The 19,162-nt window shown below is 38.1% G+C and overlaps 1 protein-coding gene across 1 annotated transcript in view; it reads left to right on the top strand.

Annotated features, from left to right (window-relative positions):
• Nucleotides 1-19,162, top strand: part of LOC106872878 (uncharacterized) — a 35,663-nt gene that overhangs the window by 13,724 nt on the left and 2,777 nt on the right. The window contains exons 2-3 of the mRNA XM_014920034.2: nt 6,165-6,193; nt 9,400-9,477. Coding sequence (XP_014775520.1) covers nt 6,165-6,193; nt 9,400-9,477 — 107 coding nt within the window. The remainder of the gene's footprint in view (nt 1-6,164; nt 6,194-9,399; nt 9,478-19,162) is intronic.

Genomic DNA, 19,162 nt, shown 5'->3' with positions numbered 1-19,162 from the left:
TCGACCTCAGTATGCAACTGGTACTTAATTTATCGACCCTTGAAAGGTAAAGTCGACCTCAGTGAAATTTGAACGCAAAACATAAAGACAGACAAAGTACCTCTAAGCATTTCGCCCGGTGTACTAACATTTCTGCTAGCTCGCCACCTTCAGACATTGTATATCTGTAATCCAATGTGTCCGTTTTTTCTTCTTCTTTTTTAGCCCTTTAGCATTTAAACTGAGTATATCCAACCCATTTAAACTGTTCACATCAACCAAAATCTGGCCTCTCACACATTCCCTACAGTTTCATTCTAAAAATAATCACAGAATTGAAATCTTAATTCAAAACGATGTGAATATATAAGCATTACATTTGACAGAGTAATCTGAATGCTAAAGGTTTAAAATGGTAGTGTGTGAATGGAGGGAGATTTGGTCACTGTTTCTGCTTACTAAGTCAAACAACCATGTAGAGGTTCCCTGAATGGCTTGGGTTCCCTTATTTGCAATAGTTGCTTGTATGTGGTGCACGGTAGCAATCAGTGTATGCTTTGCTCAATTTCCTATCTTATCTCATTTATTTAGAAACAGAGCTTTTGATAGTGATTACATTAAATGCAATGGTTGTGAAGGTCTTCAGATTAACTGTTCTCTAATTGTCTATAATTCCTCTTAAATCAGTTAAGTCATCATCTGATGCCAAACGGAACCAGGCACAACTGTTTGGTTAAGAGGTCTGCTTCACAATGTGGCTCTTGTTTTGATCTTGGTGCATGGCACCATACCATTGTTTCGATTGAAAGTGGTTAGACAGAAACTGTAATAAGGCTGTTGGAAGGACTAACCATTCTTGAGTGGTACACTTAGTATGTTCCCTGGTTTAACACTGCATCCTAGCCTTTGAGTGCCTTTTAATGGATTTCACCCTCTTAACATTCAGATAAAGTTTCCAGTTTGAATGTAATATGATATTTTCAAATAATACTTCCTACATTGTTACAGATACTTCCTAAGCATTGTTACAGTTTCTTCTCTTCCTCTCACCAGTCTCTGAAACCCCACAAAATGTCAAGTGTGCTATTCTCCCTTCTCTGAATAAGCCATAGAATAAATAATATTGTAATTATTGTTATTATGGTAGCAGAAATGTTTCAGAGTAGAGGTATTACTGTAGTCAAGGTTCACGTCTCACTAGTTCTCTTCTCTTCAAAGTTTAACTCTTTAGCATTTAAGCTAGCCACATCTGGTCAAAATATTCTACTTGTTTCATGTTCAGGCTGACCAGACCCAACCTTTCACACCTACCCTACAATGTCATTCTAAAAACAATCATGTCATTGAAATCTTGAAGCTATAAGATAATGCAATATTAATTCAAGACTATGTGAATAGACAAGCATTACATTTGACTGGGTAATCCGAATGTGAAAGGGTTAAATACTATCAATATGGCAAATTGGCAGAATGTTGTGTCAGATAGAATTCCTCACAGTATTCTTTTCAGCCCAGTGTGTTCTGAGTTCTAATCATGCCCAGGTCATCTTTGCTTTTCCATTCTTTCAGAGTTGATAAAAAGAGGAGTACTAACCCAAGGCATTGGATTAGCAGAGCTCTGAGAGAGTCAAGCAAGAGATGGTTTGCAATATCTGTCCCAGTTCTTAGCATTCTGAGAGAAACATTGCACCAGTGATGACTCTGGTGCCAAGATGTATTGGCCCAAATCAGTTGCCTTTCCCTTTGATAAACATTGGTGGCTTGGAGAGGAAGGACTTGCATGTGTGGGTCATTGCTAAATTTCCTCAAACAAAAAATCTTGCCAAATCTTGCCCATACATGTATAGAGGCATGACCAACATTGACCAATTATCACTCTGTCCATCAGTGTCAACTTCACCTTTCATACCAGTGAAGTCTTCTTTCATGCACATTACAATTGATACAATCTCTAAAGGCCAGCTTTCTCTCAGAATTCTTGTGCTACATCAAGCATACATCTTCACTGGTACCACACACTCAGCAGAGTAGGCTTTGCTGTTTTTATTTCCACTTTTTGCATGTTCTCTACATTCAGTACCCATGATCATGCTTAATTATGCAATATTGCACTTCATACATAAATATCAATACAGACTGCTCTGACCTTCACTTAATTATTCATAATTATTATTGTAACGATGGTATTTTAGTTACGTTTCTTTTACAATCTGAGTTCAAATGTCACTGAAGCCATTCAAATTTTGCCTTTCATCTCTCCATTGTTGATAAAATAATTATCAGTGAAATACAAGGAGGAGGAGGCAGAAGAGGAGTGACAATTTAATTGACTATAATTCTCTGTCAAATTGTGTAACCTTGTTAGAAATTCTTATTGTATTGCTCTACCAACCTAGTTGCATCACTGAACACTTGAGTGTTTAGATTCACTTGGGTGTGGTGTCATTTTCTAAACAATAACCTCTGTTAATTCTATCCACACCTTTCTGTAATTGTAACAAGATATTAAGGTACAAACTGAAATTTGATTTTAGTCTGCCTGACCAAGAAGATGATACTGCTACTGGAGAGATTTTGACCAATTCAACCAACCAGTTAGTGTTTGTGGTGGTGTTTATCCCTTGACACAGCAGGCCCGTCTTTTTGTCTTTTACTGGTTTCAGTCATTGGATTGTAACCATGCTATGGCATCATCTCAGGGGATTTTAGTTGAACAAATTGGGCATCTTTCAGTTTCCATCTTTCAGATCTACTCGCAATGCTTTGGTCAGCCCAAGGCCGTAGAAGAACACTTGCCTGAGATGCCACACCATGGGACAGAACTGGGAACTGTGTGGTTGGGAAGCAAACTTCAAATATGTTCTTCAAAGTGTATCTAGGACTACATTATCCATTGTGTCATTGGTTTTTGCTTTAAGAAAGTAAGGTGTGATCTGAGGGAATTTAGCTGTTATTTCTAGTAGGTTCAGTGATTGGCTCACAGATTGGTAATGAAGGTGTGATGGCTGTTTAGCCCTTGGTCAGTCCTAACAATTGATCTGTGATCAAAGACACTCCATCATCCTGTCGTTTTAAAATAGCCAGAACTATTTTATTCAATGCATTCATCCCATTTTCTAAAATGGTTATGGTGATGTTATTTGTGGGAGATTTGGTTGCTATTTCTAGCAGGGCAACAACGCATAGGGGCCTCCTATAGACTTGTAGGTGGTGGTGGTGGTTGTGACAGTGTTAGGCATGAAGCATAAATGGGGATGACTCATTATAAGCATTCTATCTCTCTCTATTAAAAGAATGACTGATAAAATAGATAAGTCAGGGTGCATCAAGAAGATTGAGACATGCTGGTAGTGGTGTGTGTGTGTGTGTGTAGACATGGACATGGTGAAACACAGATAAGAGCAACTATTGCTGAACAGGGAAGAGGCAAGGAATGATAAAGACCGTCACATGTCAACTCAATAAGATGTCAATTAGAAAATGATACAGTGCTATAAACATTTAGTAATCAGAAGAGGGAGGGAGGGAGGCCAACTTTTTGTCATCATCATCATCATCATCTCATAGTAGGAATATTTTTAGCTTTGGAAGTAGCAGCAACAGCAGTAGTATTAGTTATAGCAATAATACAAGGCCAGCAAGCTCAGAGTTGGAAGTAAGTCAATAACACCATCCTCCAGTATGCAGCTGGTACTTAATTTATCGATGAATTTAAATATACCTTTTTTTCAGGTATCACCCATGGTTGCAAAAGTATACTTTCAAAGTTACCCCATCATTATGATAACAATGCTAATAATAATAATAATGGTGGCTTTGCTGTATCTAGTTTTAAAACTAGTTTTAAGAAGGATATCCTTTTAAAATCTACTTATCTTCCTCCACCCCTCTCTTTCTTTTCCTCTGTGCTTTTTCCCCACCTGTTAATGATGACACTCAAAGCACCAAGGAAATCTCAACTCGATCACCTGACCTGCTAACAACAGCAGCTAAATATCTCTTAAATTTTCACATACCCTCTTTAATCAAAAGGAACACATTGGATATATGTAATCAGAGACAGAGGTTGGAAAGTCATGGCTGGAACATCTTTGCTCATATAATTCTGCTGGATTAAAACTGACTTAATGTAGTGTCTTGAATTATTTAGTCTCTGTGGCAATAATTTACATGTCTATATTGAGACATTGTATTTCTTTAATAAGTTAGCTGCTAATTCTGGCGCTTGGCCAGTTGTTTTACAACTTGTGGTCTACAACTTTCACACGAGTTCATGCTACACATGATCCTCTGACTTAATTATCCAAGGTTCACAGTAAAAAATCATATTTTTCACATGTTCAGTATAAAATTTCTTTTTGTAGATATATATATATATATATATATATATATATCAACCGAGTATCTTTGTCAGTATGGTGTTTAGCATGCTTTTTTGCAATCACGTTTAAACCTGACACAGAGTCCAGCTCTGCATGCCATTGTACTTGACTTGACTAGTTCAGGTAGCAAAGCTTTCAATTACTTCCTGCAAACAACTCAGAACATTTAACTTTAGCTGCTTGTTTTCTCATGTTTGTTTTATCATCATCATCATCATCATCATCATCAGGTGTGAAGCCACATGGCCTTAGTGCTAACGACGTTGCCCTCACGATCACAGAGCCATGGTTTTTGCTTCCTGAACTGGGTGATGTGTTGTGTTCTGGAGTGAAACACTTCATTTCACATTTCACTCATCCACTTCAATCAGCTGTAAATAAGTAACCCTCTGATTGACTGGCATTTTCATTCAAGGGGAACATTATGATCTCAGTCACTTATGCACCATGGGAAGTAACCGGCCCCAAGAGTCCCTAGGAACCGAGTCAGTACTTCAAGTTAAGGTCCCTGTTGTGCACTCCCACATGCAGTGATTTACTTTGTGGAGTGCAATGTGGCAGTCCAAGCAGGTAGCTTTCGTTTTTGGGGGTATTTTTTTTTATTGTTATTATCCAATTTATTTTTCAATGCTATAGCACTATATCCCCCCTCTCTTTATCCAAGGCGATGCAATGAGCTGGCAGGATTGTAACCATGCGAGAAAAAATGCTTAGCGGCATTTCATCTGTCTCTATGTTCTGAGTTCAAATCCTACCAAGGCTGATTTTGCCTTTCATCCTTTCGGGATGGAATCAACTATCCTTCTCCTGAATTTACTGGTCTCGTGCCAAAGCTTGAAACTAAAATTTTAATATCCAATTATCCATAGTGACCAGTCCTGGGTTAATTTCCAGCTGTGAAGAAGCTGGATGTTGGGATGGAAACTAGCTGCAGCGACAATCTGTGCTTCTTGCATATCCAGGCTGTCTTCTATTTGGTGTGCCTTTATTCATGGTGTAGGTGGTCTTTGTGCAGCCTGGATGTAAATGATTTTGTATATATTTTGTAAGTTTGTGATTTGTTATGGAGAGTTTGGGACCCATGTAGGACTGGCATAACCAGTGATGGGTCCTTGTGTCATTTGTACACTAGTGTTGTTGTTCTTCTTCTTTTGTATCAACCAAATATGGTACTGGTGAGTGCTTTTAGCCTTTATGCATCATGTGATTGCTGCAGAATTGCTGCAAGTAATTCCTAGAATTTTTGTCTTCTGTGTGTGTGTGTATGTGTGCATATACGTGTGTATGTGTGCATGTGTGCGTGCATGCATGCATGTGTCTGTCTGTATGCATGCATGCGTTTGTGTGTGTTTATAAACATAATTTATTCTGGTGCTTGTGTACTTTGAGTAACCAGGTCAGCTCTATAAATGTCTCCAGCCACCAGACCATCATCATTATGTCTGTTGCTGTTGATATTGTTGATTAGTTCCATTTACCAGACTAACTGTTATGCTTCCCCCCCCCCTCTCTCTCACATACACATATACATGGAGACACATCCTCTCTCTCTTTCTCACGCACGCACACACACAGAATAATTAAAATATAAACCCAAACACTTGAAACTTTGACAATCACTATAAACTTGACTTGATATATATATATATATATATATATATATATATATATATATATATCTATATATATATATATATGAAACATTCATATGCCAATTAATTTCAAGAATATTTAGATTTCAAAATGTCTAATTAAAAGTGCTGTGTACTATTTGTAACATTTTCCTTTTTCTTAATATTTCAGGTTGCTGGATATTACTGTGATAGTGACAAGTAAGTATAAATTACAGTTTTTATATGATTAAATTAAATTTAACCAATCATGGAAATATATGTCTGGAGTAATTTGTTGTTGCTGTTATTATTATTATTAATATTTAATTGGAGTTAAGAAGAGATGCAGCAACCATGACCTTTGCAACTCCTCTTAGACTTTCAGACTGATGTGGTTGGTGTTTGGTCTGCACTTTTTGTTGGTCAATGTCTGGATGTCTGTGGGGGGTGATCATGTGGTGGGAGGGAGAGAGAGAGTGAGAGAGTGAGTGATGGAGGAGGGGGAGAGAGCAAGAGTGAAGGGGAAGACTAAGAGCAAGGAAGGAAGAGAGAAGTGAAAGAGCGAAGAGGAGGGAGTGAGAGTAGGGAAGAGTAGAGAGAGGTTGAGTTGCAGGAAATATCATCTCGTGCTGGGATCTGACTGGTGAGACGTAGCAGAGTTGAGATTAGGAAGGTGAGTGTTCAACCAGTAGTGTTGGGTGGAGGTGATAAGTAACTTGCTAATTCAGAAGAGCAGAAGCCATTGTAGTAATAGTAGTAGTAGTAGTAGTAATTGTGGAAGAAGAATAAATGATGGAGTGGTGAGAGGACAGAGGGTGTAGTATGTTTATGATTAAATATTCACTAATTGTTTCTATATCTGTTTTACCATGCTGGCATGGGTTAAGTTGATATGATATTACAGCAGTGATTATACAGCCAAATGCCCTTCTTGAAGCTAACCATTTACCCGCTTTTCAACTAAGGACCCACAGAAAAGCAGACAATTTGTTGACAAGTGACAACAGCAACATGGCTTGAATATTAACGACTTTCACTGGAGTGCAGAAGCAAACTCACACACAAGCGTTCACCTGTGCAGGCACACACAATGCATACTTACAATGGTCTTCTTTTCAGTTTCTGTCTGTCAGATTCACTCATGAAGCTTTAGTTGTCCCAGGGCTGTTGTAGAAGACACTTGCCCAATGTGTCACACAGTGGGACTGAACCTGAAACCATGTGGTTAGGAAGAAGTGAATGTCTTAATCCCACAGCTATACCTCCACCTATCATCACCATCATATATATGTGTGTGTGTGTGTGTGTGTGTGTGCAAGCCACAGAACTACACAAAAATTTCTAAGCATTATCTAAGCTTAATAAAGAAAACATTCAATACCAATGTAAGTAATTTCCACAGACCACAGATCCACAAACATGCAAAAGTTGACAAATAAGCATAACAAGTATGTATAGCCATCATCAGCTGTGAAGCAGATATCACTATGGTTTCGGCACCTGGTCAATACTACTTATATATATAATATCTGTACAGTGATTGGTGTTAGGAAGGGTATCCATAGAAACCATGCCAAAACAGATAACTGAAGCCTGGTGCAGCCCTCCAGTTTGCCAGCTTCTGTGAAACAATCCAACCCATGTCAAACAGTTTGAAACTTTGTATACTGGTGGAATTTCTCCTGCAGAACATGGTTTACTTTGAACATTTTTGATAAGATTTTGTATTTTAGTAATTATTTCATGTTAAAGTTGTTGTATTTAGGTAATTTTAACCAATCAACGATGTGTATTCAGTTGAAGAAAGCTACTGCTTTCCGGGTCAACTTCTGGGTCATTTCTACTAAATGTCACCACTCTGTTCTATTCATATGTCGAGCGAAGACAATGCCACTTTTATCCTTTCTTTCTTTCTAGTCAGCACTGTGCATTCCTTATTCTTTCTCCCCCCTACTGGCGGACAACCACTTCTACACTATCAACTAACAACCAGCGAGCAAACTTGCCTCTGCCTCTACAAATACCGCATTTTACAGTGTATAAGCTGCTATTTTTTACCTGGAAAATTTAGAGTGCAGCTTATATAAAGGTGTACCAAATATGTGTACTTCTTTTTATAAATTTATAGACTTGATTCACAGAGGTGCTAGTTTTCATATTTACTTTCTTGGTTTTCCACTCCCCTTTGTATTATTTACTAACAACAGTTTACATATTTTCCAAACAGGATATGAATAAAGCTCAACAACTGAGATAATGCGATGATGTCATTGCATTTGTTTGGGTAAAAACTGAGTGTTTTTATTTTAGTTATACACCACATAGAACACTAATTTCTCATTGGCTGTTTCCACACAATCACATTCAGACTGCTATCTTTTCATTGGTCTTTTTGATATCACTATTGAATACAGAGATTAAAAATGCCACAGCCTTTTTTGGGGGGAGAACTCTTTGAAAAGTATTTCAACAATGACCATCTCATTTTTTTCTTTTTAAGATCGTTCAACTGTGACAATCTGCTCTTTTTTTTTTTTTAATGTTTCGATTATGACCACTCAGTCTTTTTTTTTTATAAAAAGTATTCCTGTTGTCACCATCCCATGTTCTAAACTTGACCATTTCCTTTTCTTGTTGTTGTTGTTGTTAAGCCAAATCTCCCTTGTGTCCACCAGAATCTTTTTTTTTTAGGACACATATGATAATGTAGTCTGGGGTACACTATGCCACAAAAATAAAAGGTGGGCAGGTGATGGTTGGAATGCCTTTCTTTGATTATTGCTTTACTGGTTCAGAGTCAGTGTTTGTGACTGTGTTTACTGGTGTCACTCAACATGCTAGGAATAGCAGTCAGTTCCCTCATCAACTCAACTTTTGCTGTTAAAATTCATTGAAACATATAAGTGCAGGTGTGGCCATGTAGTAAGAAGTTTGCTTAGCAACCACATGGTTCCAGGTTCATCCCCACTGCATGGCACCTTGGGCAAGTGTCTTCTACTATAGCCTCAGGCCAATCAAAATCTTGTGAGTGGATTTGGCAGATGAAAACTGAAAGAAGCCCATCATGTGTGTGTGGGTTACCATCACTTGACAACTGTAAAGTGGTTGGTGTTGGGAAGGGCATCCAGCTGTAGAAACCAAGCCAAAACAGACTCTGGAACCTGGTGTGACCCCTGGCCTTGCCAGTTCATGTCAAGCCATCCATGCCAGCTTGGAAAATGGATGTTAAATCTTGATGATGATAGTCATGCTTGGGACACCTTTGATCACACATCTGTTTCAGCAGTGTTGCCTAGGGCTAAACAAAACAACAGTACAACAACAACAACAATAATGATGATGGTGATGATGCTAGTTATAACGGTGTTATCCAAATATGTAATCTTCTCAGATTGGTATGTTAATCCTCTCTTTCTCTCTTTCAGGTGTGGTGATGATGAATATTGCTGTGGTTACAATATTTGCTGCAAATCTTACAAAGTTTGGGAACTCTGGTACTTCTGGTAATATAGTTTAAATGCTTATTGCTTTAAAAACAAACACAAACAACTCTCCCCCCCCCCGCCCTCTCTCTCTCTACACACACACAATACACCATTTTCTATTGTTACTTTGAGTTTGATTTCTGTTTCTCACAGCAACTGATTTAAACTTCAGTTGCTGTGAAAAAAGGGAGCTCAATACTCTAAATAGCAATGGATGCAAGCCCCAGCTTCAAATAAACAACCTCTACTAAACAGATTAACTTCAACATTTTTTCCTTGTTTCTAAATTCAAGTGTGTGTGTGTGTGTGTGTAAGAAAATAACAATATTCCCGTCTTGCTTTTGATGTGAAAAAAAAACAAAACAAATGTATGGCAATTTTTGTTGATTCTTTCTCACAGAAGTCTTATCTAATCTCTTCTTCCAATCTTTTTTTTCTGCATATCAAAAGCATAAAAGGAATGTATTTTTATTTTCTCATAATAATTTACTATCATAGCTAAAGACTTTTTAATTAGTGGAATTTCAGTCCTCCTCCTAATTGGCACTGTGTGGTGCTTAAAATATATGTATTTAATTCACACCAAGCTGTTTAAAACAAAAATAGACAAATGAAACTATCCACCATGGTGTCTGTGTATTTGTGTGTGTGTTGATGTTGTGTGGTGGCTGTAAGTGAGTATCCCTGTCATACAGGCAGTATCACTCATTTCCATTATTCCATGAGAGCTTGTTTGTTCATGGGGGAATATTACTTTGCTTGGAAGCAGGCAAGGGTTGGCAACAGGAAGGGGTCAGGCATGGCTGTGTGGTAAGAAGTTTGCTTCCCGACCACATTGTTCTGAGTTCAGTCTCACTTCATGGCACTTTAGACAAGTGTTTTCTGCTATAGTCTTGGGCCAACCAAAGCCTTGTGAGTAGATCGGGTAGACAGAAATGGTAAGAAGCCCGTGGGGTTGATTCAGTTGACTAAAAATCCTTCAAGGTGTTACTGCAGTCTAATGACTGAAACAAGTAAAGGGCTGTAGAAGATCTTCGAAGGATTCCTTCTGACTCTTGCAAGCATGGAAAAGTGGATATTAAATCAATGATGATGTTGATTTGATCTATAAACTTTGAATCTCACTGTCAGAAAATACAGAACTCAACACAGACTAACATGGGCAAAAATCAATAACGATTCTGTAGATTATAGGGTTAACTTTATTTATGCGTTAAGTTAATGTTAAAATTTTTATACAGTCAACCAGTTGGCAGAGTCATTAGAATATGCAGTTATTGTTTTGTTCTTTGTATCTATTATTTTGAAGTTGATTAAATAAAAAACCTATTCGGAGCAGTGGATTGGTGGAATTGTGCCAGTGTTACATAAAAACCACCTGTGTTAGTGCCACATATGAAGCACCCATGCTGGTGCCATGTAAAAAAGCTCTCAGTGCACTATGTAAAGTGAATGGATTTGGTAGACAGAAACTGAAAGAAACCCATCGTATATATCTCTTTATATGTGTGTGTTTGTGTGTATCTACCCCGCCACCATCACTTGACAACCAATGTTGGTGTGTTTACATCCCTGTAACTTAGTGGTTTGGCAAAAGAGAATGATAGAATAAGCACTAGGCTTACAAAAAATAAGTCCTGGGGGTCGATTTGTTCAACTAAAGGCGGTGCTCCGGCATGGCCACAGTCAAATGACTGAAACAAATAAAAGAATAATAAAGATCATGTTAACGACTTTGATGCAGAAACCATTAAAAAAGAAAAAAACTGGGAAAATTTTGTGGTGAGGAATGAAACAACGGTGCATTAATATAAATCAGTTTTAATTTTCATTTTGGTTATATTTTTGTAGAAAAACTGAAACAGAGAGACAAACAGACTGGGCAGAGAGACTTTGTGTTGGGTGGAGATGTGTGTATATACAGAAATAGATGAAAAGTAGGTTAGAGATAGAAAAATAGCATCAAGTGTAAGGCCAGATTACACAGAGTACCATGTTGTTTGGAAATTGTAATGAAGAACAACAAAAATTTGAGCTGTTTTTGCTACATAAATTACCCTTTTTTTTTTTTTTTGCACTATTTGGAAGCAACATTATCATTTGCTATAATTTCAGTGTAAAAAAAAAAAAATCTGGAAGTTTGTGCAACTAACCTACAAATTATAAATTTAAAATCGGTCAATGAACAAATATTATATTGCTTGTTGACCCTGTCAACTGCCATCCTGTTACTCTTTCTTTGAATATCCCAAAGTTGGTTGAAACAGTGATAAGAACAGCCATTTCCTTTTATCACCTCCAGCCTCACACTCTGCTCCCCAGCTACAAGTTTGGTTTCTTAAGAACCTGCTTTCTTGCTATCGAGAATGTCAGTAAAAGTAAATTTGTTACCCTTCACCTCCATAAAACAGGACTTCATCTGGTTTCTTCTGGGCTAGTTGCAAAACTAAAGAGCTCTTCATTATTAGCTACCTTTTGTGTCTAAATTACTTCCGCTGAGTACACAAGCTAAACTGGCACTCCGTTGGTTACAATAATGATTGTTCCAGTTGATCCGATCAATGGAACAGCCTGTTCATGAAATTGACATGCAAGTGGCTGAGCACTCCACAGACACGTGTACCCTTAACCTAGTTCTCGGGGATACTCAGCGTAACACAGTGTGACAAGGCTGGCCCTTTGAAATACAGGTACAACTCATTTTGCTTGTGGATATTGATATAAGACAAGAGATAAGTTAATTCTTTTGTTATGTATCCATGGAGGCTTTTATGATTTGTTTCAGCATATCTTAAATAGGATAACCTTGACTGTATATGCAACCTCTTATTGCTTATGGTTACAACTACGAATGCACTCCAAGCTAGGTGTGTGCATGTGTGAGAGACCACTTCATCCCCCGACCCTCTACATGTTATATACTCATTTATGATCAATAGACACTAATCTATATCTTTAATTTAATCTCTTAGTCTTGGCATTTATACCATCTTAACTCAATTAGACAATTCTTAACTTGGCATATGTTACTATGGCGACAACTCTTTGAAAATGTCTTTGATTGAATTTGCAGTTATATCTATCATCATTTATTCATTTTTTTCTTTTTCTCATTCCCCTTCTTTTTCACGTTCTCCTCCTTTTTCTTTTTTTCTTTTTTTTTTGCTTTCTCTCCTCACCACTCAACCCCTCCTTCTGTTTTTTATTTCCTATCATCATCATCATCATCATATATCTCATTGGTTCCTTCACATAATCTTCCATTCTTTGATGCATTGATTTCTTGTCTTTCCTTAATAATCTCTAATCATTATTGTGTCGTGTTATTGATTTCAGCAATCAATTAAACATCTTCTCTCATATCCATTTTTCGTAGCCCCCGCCTCCCCTGCAGCCACCCTCTCCACCACCACCACGTACCTATTATTACCATAACCTTTTGGCTGTCCAGTGTTTAAAGAAATTTGCTACATTACGGCAAAGTTTCAAATGTGAACCCACCTTGTGGGGTACTTTGAGTGGGTGACTTCTTCTGTAGACTTGGGTCGACCAAAGCTTTGTAAGTGAAGGCAATATTAGATGACAGAAACTGTGTGAAAGCACATTTGAGGCATCATTTCTGTTCTTGGGATGGGGCAGATTTAATCTGCTACCATTTCACCCTTTAGCGTTTAAACTGGCCCCCATCGGGCATAAATATTTTACTGGTTTTATGTTCAAACTGGCCAGATCTGGCCTCTCACACATACCCTACAATGTCATTCTAAAAATAATCATCATTGAACTCTTGAAGACACGAGATTCTGAATGTTAAAGGGTCACACACTACCACCTGGCCCTTCAGTGATACCCTTGAGCAGACTCCATTTATTGCAAGCATTTAGACCAGGTTTCAAGTCTGAAGATAACTCACCTCTTCCACCTTCACCTTTCCTAATGCCAACCTCTTTATAGTGTGTACTGGATGTTTTTTTTCCATGCTACCTGCAGTATTGAGGTTGCCATACAGTTTGCAAGACTACAAACCGTGGGGTAGGTCGTGGAGGTCAAATTCATATATATATATATATATATATATATACATATATATATATATATATATATATATATCTCAATTAGTGGGTGATATCAACTCTGTAGCGCATGAGCATGTTTTTAGCTAGCAGGTTATTCATGGGGAATACTGATAAATATTCTCAATCCATTATCCTATCAGTAGACCAATCAGTGCAATATTTACTTGTTGAATGATTGTAAGATACTTTGCGACTCCAGTTTCTGTAATAATACATGCTACACATGTCACACAGTGAAAAAAATACAACTTCCTATCCATTTTTATTCACTGTGTGTGTGTGTGTAACCCCTTCAGTGAGTGGGATCATGAATTTTATTGTCAGATAGATAAGCTCTGTAGGCTCTTATCAGACAGACCTATGACAGGTGTCGCTAATCTAATGCCAGTTTGTGACCTAGAACCTAACCTACAAAATATGGTTTTAGGTTTTGAATAAGTTGTTCTACTCCATTGCCACTACTATCTTATCAATGGTAGAGAGGTGACACACTTAAATCTGTCTTCCGAGCTGGGTTTGGCCTGAAAATTGTGGCCCTTCAGCTAACTCCTGAATTTCAAACAAATAACGTCAATAAGCAAACCGAAGAGACTTTGTACCTGTGGGCTATATAGGTTGTAATGTATTAACAAATTATTGCTGATCAATAGACTAGCCTTCTTTAGGGTGTTCCTGTGAGTAGCAGCTACGATTACATCATAGGTGGGTGAACAGTACCCTGGTGTGTAATCAAAGATCCTTTAGAGTGTTCCTATTTATATCAGTGACAACTGCATTGTAAGCGGGTGAATAGTATTCTAGTGTGTACTCAAATGGCATTGTTTCGAACAGCGCTTATCAGACTGAAAGGTGCCATCACCCACATTCCACCCCAATATTATGGAAAGTTTTCTGTCCCATTCCATCCTACTTTTATTAATGAGAAAACAAAATAGTTTGTCTTGTTTTTGTATTTGGTTTGCAAGATTCTTAATGTGAACGTCTGTGTTGAAACTGATTTTGTTGTCTCTTGGGAGGGTCATTATGCCAATAATAAACACATGCACTGGTTCTATTTCCTTTTTTTTCGTAACTATTAGTCAGTTTATGGTGGCAAGTTAGCAGAATTGTTAACATGCTGGGCAAAATGCTTTGTGGCATTTCATCTGTTTTTACATTCTGAGTTCAAATTCTGCTGAGGTCAGCTTTGCCTTTCATCCTTTCAGGGCTGATAAAATCAGTACCAGATGAGTACTGAGGTCGATGCAATCAATTTAATCATGCCCACAAAAATGCTGGCCTTGTGCCAAAATTTGAAACGATTATCATAAGTGAATTTGCTAACATTTAACCAATTCACTAATTGATTGATTTGACTGTTTTAATCAATCAGTTAGGTTTGTCCAAGATCTCATCAATAACATACCATCTTTACACCAGGTCTGCTTCAGGCCTGTCTCCTAGCCTAAAGGCGTTTGAAATAGTTTGTATCCTTATAATTCCATTTTCTTCACCACAGTGTTGTGCAAAAGTTTTAAACGCATCCAAGTGTTATGTAACATTGTAATTTGTCTGCCCTCATTTCAAAATGCTCATATCACTCATTTCAAGAGCAGGCCTGCCCTTCTCCATCCTTGTGGCAAATGTGAATCTATGATGTGTGTTTGTGAGAGAAAAACAGCTATATCCCAGATGGGTAAATAGGACTCCAGTGTTTGTTTTTGATGACATTTTTAGAGGAGCCAGATGCGATATCAGATCAAGTGAAGATGCTGATGTTGCCATGATGAGAGCAGATTGTCTAGTGTTAAGCGCACAGCATCTAATTTGTTGTGAAGTATCCCTTATGGAAAAGGAAGATGTTGGAGAAGAGAGAGAGAAAGGTGGATGGTAAGCAACAATACGCATCTATGATGAGTCATCTGTTCCATAGACTTAAGTGTGCTAGAGACTATACTCAAAATAAAATTAACCCCTTGATAAACATACCCACATTCACAATCACTTTGCCTTGTCTTTGTCCCTCTTCAAGTGTTTATTCTTCCAGCGTCTACCACGAACGTAAACATCTCATGATCTGCCAACCGAGCCACCGTTTGCTCATGGATTAGACAGAAGGAAATTGTGGCATGCATTTTACAGCTTGATGCACTTCCTGTCAGTCACCAACACTTACTTATTTTCCCCGTAAGGGTCTTCTGTTTTATTCCAGAGGAACTCTAAAGTGCAGAGCTCGTGGATGATTTATTAAAAGGAAATACCAAAAAGAATGTCACCATAGCTCAGTGTCTCAGCGTGGCCACACTCTAAGGACTGAAACAGTTAAATGATGTGTGTGTGTGTGTGTCTACATATATAAATTATGCCTTTTAATGTAACATTACAAGGTTTGGGTTTCTACATCATTTGCTTTCAGATTTATTACTTTGACCCCCCCCCCTCCTTATATATTGTTCCATCTGTTATTTTGTGTTTAGCCGTAGCAAAGCGATTTTCTTGTTGTTTACATGGTATTAAAAGATTAACTTACTTGAAGGACAACATTGTTTTCTTTCCATTGCCAGCAAGCTAATTGGCTTATTATTTTCCTCTTATTAGCTCAAACCAGTATTGCTTAACCTTTTTAGCATTTAATCCAGCCATATCCGGCCCAAGTATTCCGACTGTTTTATGTTAAAACAGACCAGATCCAACCTCTCACACCTACCCTACAATGTCATTCTAAAAATATAAAAGCATGGCATTGAAATCTGGAAGCTACAATGAGATAATCCATGATTATTTCAAAACAATGTGAATTAAATAAACATTACATTTAACAAATCTGAATGCTAAAGAGTTGAGGTTATATTGAGCAGCACAATTAGGTCTTGACCGAGATTCTCTCATTGTAAATAGACACCACATGGTTGGGCAATTAACTGCTGTAAAACTGAAGTTTTGTAAGCTTCAGTTCGGCTCCTCCTATGAATATATCTAGAAATTATGTCAACTCCCATTAGACTTTTAAGTAGACAGGCCTAGTTTGTTTCCATATACTTGCTAGAAATAACAGCCAAATCTCCCTCAAGTTACACCTCCTTCCATTTTATTTTTTACAAAGGATTTATTGGATAATGTAGGCTGAGATGTATTATGCTTGAATGAAAGATATAATGGTCATAGCTGGAATCTTTTTGATCATAAGCCTGTCAGATTGGGGCTGACCTAGGGCTAAACAAGAACATTTTTGAATGTATTCTATGAACAGTATTCATTAACCCGCTGGTTTGATTTCCTTATCCAGCCCCCGCCCCCTAACCCCCTTCTGTGATCTGTAAATTAAACAGCTAATTGTATTAATGAGCTATGATCATTAAATGATTATCTTACGATGTACTTACGTGTGTAAGCCTGTGTAGACAAACAGGAAATTTACAGAAGCTCAAAAACCCATAAGCATTGGCAAATATATACAAATGTGTTCTGTATGTGTAAATCTGTTTCAAGCCAGCCATTAATGTCACCACCACCACCACCACCGTCATCACCATCATCATCATCATCACCACCACATCCAGTTGTGTATATTACTATGGGTTTCCAGAATACGTTTCTAATATTTGTAAAGAGTTGTAAGGCGGCAAACTGGCAGGACCGTTGGCATGCCAGGCAAAATGCTAAGTGGTATTTTGTTTGTTGTAATATTCTGTGTTCAAATTCCGCCGAGGTCGACTTTGCCTTTCATCCTTTCGGGGTCGATAAAATAAGTACCAGTTGAGCACTGGGAGGGGGGGGGGTCGATGTAATAGACTTACCCCCTCTTCCCTTGAACTTGTGGTCTTGTGCCAAAATTTGAAACCGATATTTGTAAAGATTATACTTTGTCCCTAGCAATGATCCCAGTAGCAGGAAAGATTCAGACTTCCAGAAATAGCAGCTAAGTCTCCTTTAAACCTCACCCTACGGTCTTCTTATAAAGGGGAGAAAACATGTAATCAGGAAAACGGGGTCCTGTGTCCAGTAGATTTCAAACAAAGGTGGGATGATCACAGCTTTAGCACATTTCGCCATAGGTTTACTCAGCCAGGCCTGACCTGGGGCTAAACCACAACGGAGATAGTTACACCCACCCCTTTGAGGTTGCCTTTTGAAACGAGAGTTTTCTTCACCCACAGGAATTTCAGAATAAACAAAATCGTAAAATAAAAAAAAAGTAAGTTTGTGTTTCACGAAGAAAGTAAATTTTGCTGTTGAACTCAATCTTTGCCTGTTTTTAAAGACTGGTTCCTCTGTTTGAAATGTCAGGTTTCACCTCTCCCCCTCACCACCACCACCACCACCACCCATCAACAATATGTCTATTCACTGTTCTCTGTTGTTGCAGACTATCACTGTTTTTATCAGACTCTGGTTTCGTTTTTCTTTTTTTTGTCCCCTTTCTTTTATTGTTAATTTTACTACAACTGTTCTTGTTGTGTTGTAGTTGTTTAACCTTAGGCACCTGATCATAGGGTGCTCCAACAGTAACCATGTCCTCATTCAAATGGCTGCAGCCAAGATGTGTCTCACAAAGCTGCACCAGGAGTCTCTGTTCCCCATTTAAATTTTGGTAGATCTTCACTTTCACGTTGTGTATCTTTGCTAATAACAGCTCTGTTGCTGGGCAGTCTTTGGTCTCTATTTGGGTGTGGAAGACGGAAACTGTGTGGAAGCCTGTTGTGTGTATGTATGTGTGTTTATACCCCCACTAAAAACCCTTCAAGGCAGTGCTCCAGCATGGCTACAATCATGAGTAAAAGAACACACACACACACACATATATTTTTTTTTACAAGTTTCAGTCATTTGACTGGCCATGCTGGAGCACTGCCTTTAGTAAAAGAAATTGACCCCAGGACATGAGAAGTTTTGGGCCCGCACAAGAAGCGTGGTGTAGCTACCACCATCAAGGCAATCTTGCAGCTCATTCTTCATAGTCCATGACTCACCTCTACAGAGACAAATTTTCTCTACACTTGCCCAGAAGAAGGCAAGCTTTGTCAGCTTTTAACTACATGATTGTTAGATACTTTGAAGCAGGTTACACACCCTTCTGGCTGGTCGTTTACATGTGGAGAAAGCTTCCTTACTGTCAGCAACACAAGGCACTTGGAGGAGTCCTTGAACTCCTGGGGTTGTGTGCCCTTGTTTGAACTACTTAGCAAGTGGTAATCATCCCTTGATGTATCAGGGACTACCTCATCATTCACTGTGCACTTCCTCGTCTAAGATGGCAGAAAATAATGAGGGAAATTTGGTTGCTATTTCTAGCAGGTTGTATGACTTTCTGAAGCCTCCTTTATTGCTATGTCCTTATATGAGTAGAATTCAGGTGTGCCTCAAGGAGTCACATTTCTTTTTTTATGAAAAAGAGAATAAGAGATACCAATTAATAACATCAACAGCTCAATGGTATTTTGATGTCTAGTAATTGCGTGGATTTGCTGTTAAGGTGTGTGTGTGTGGAGGGGGTTAATAATTAAGGAAACCTGATCAGAAATACCTGTATGTCACACACACATGCATATGCATAATTACACACACACACATACCTACAGTCTGACGTGAAGAAACCTGATGAAAGTAGCAAGGTCTCATATGCACACAAATGCATGTGAACCCCCCCC

This window comes from Octopus bimaculoides, chromosome 18 (assembly GCF_001194135.2).
Source record: "Octopus bimaculoides isolate UCB-OBI-ISO-001 chromosome 18, ASM119413v2, whole genome shotgun sequence".
Lineage (NCBI taxonomy): Eukaryota > Metazoa > Mollusca > Cephalopoda > Octopoda > Octopodidae > Octopus > Octopus bimaculoides.
Note: the sequence above shows the minus strand (reverse complement) of the source record. Positions and strands in the feature narration are given on the sequence as shown.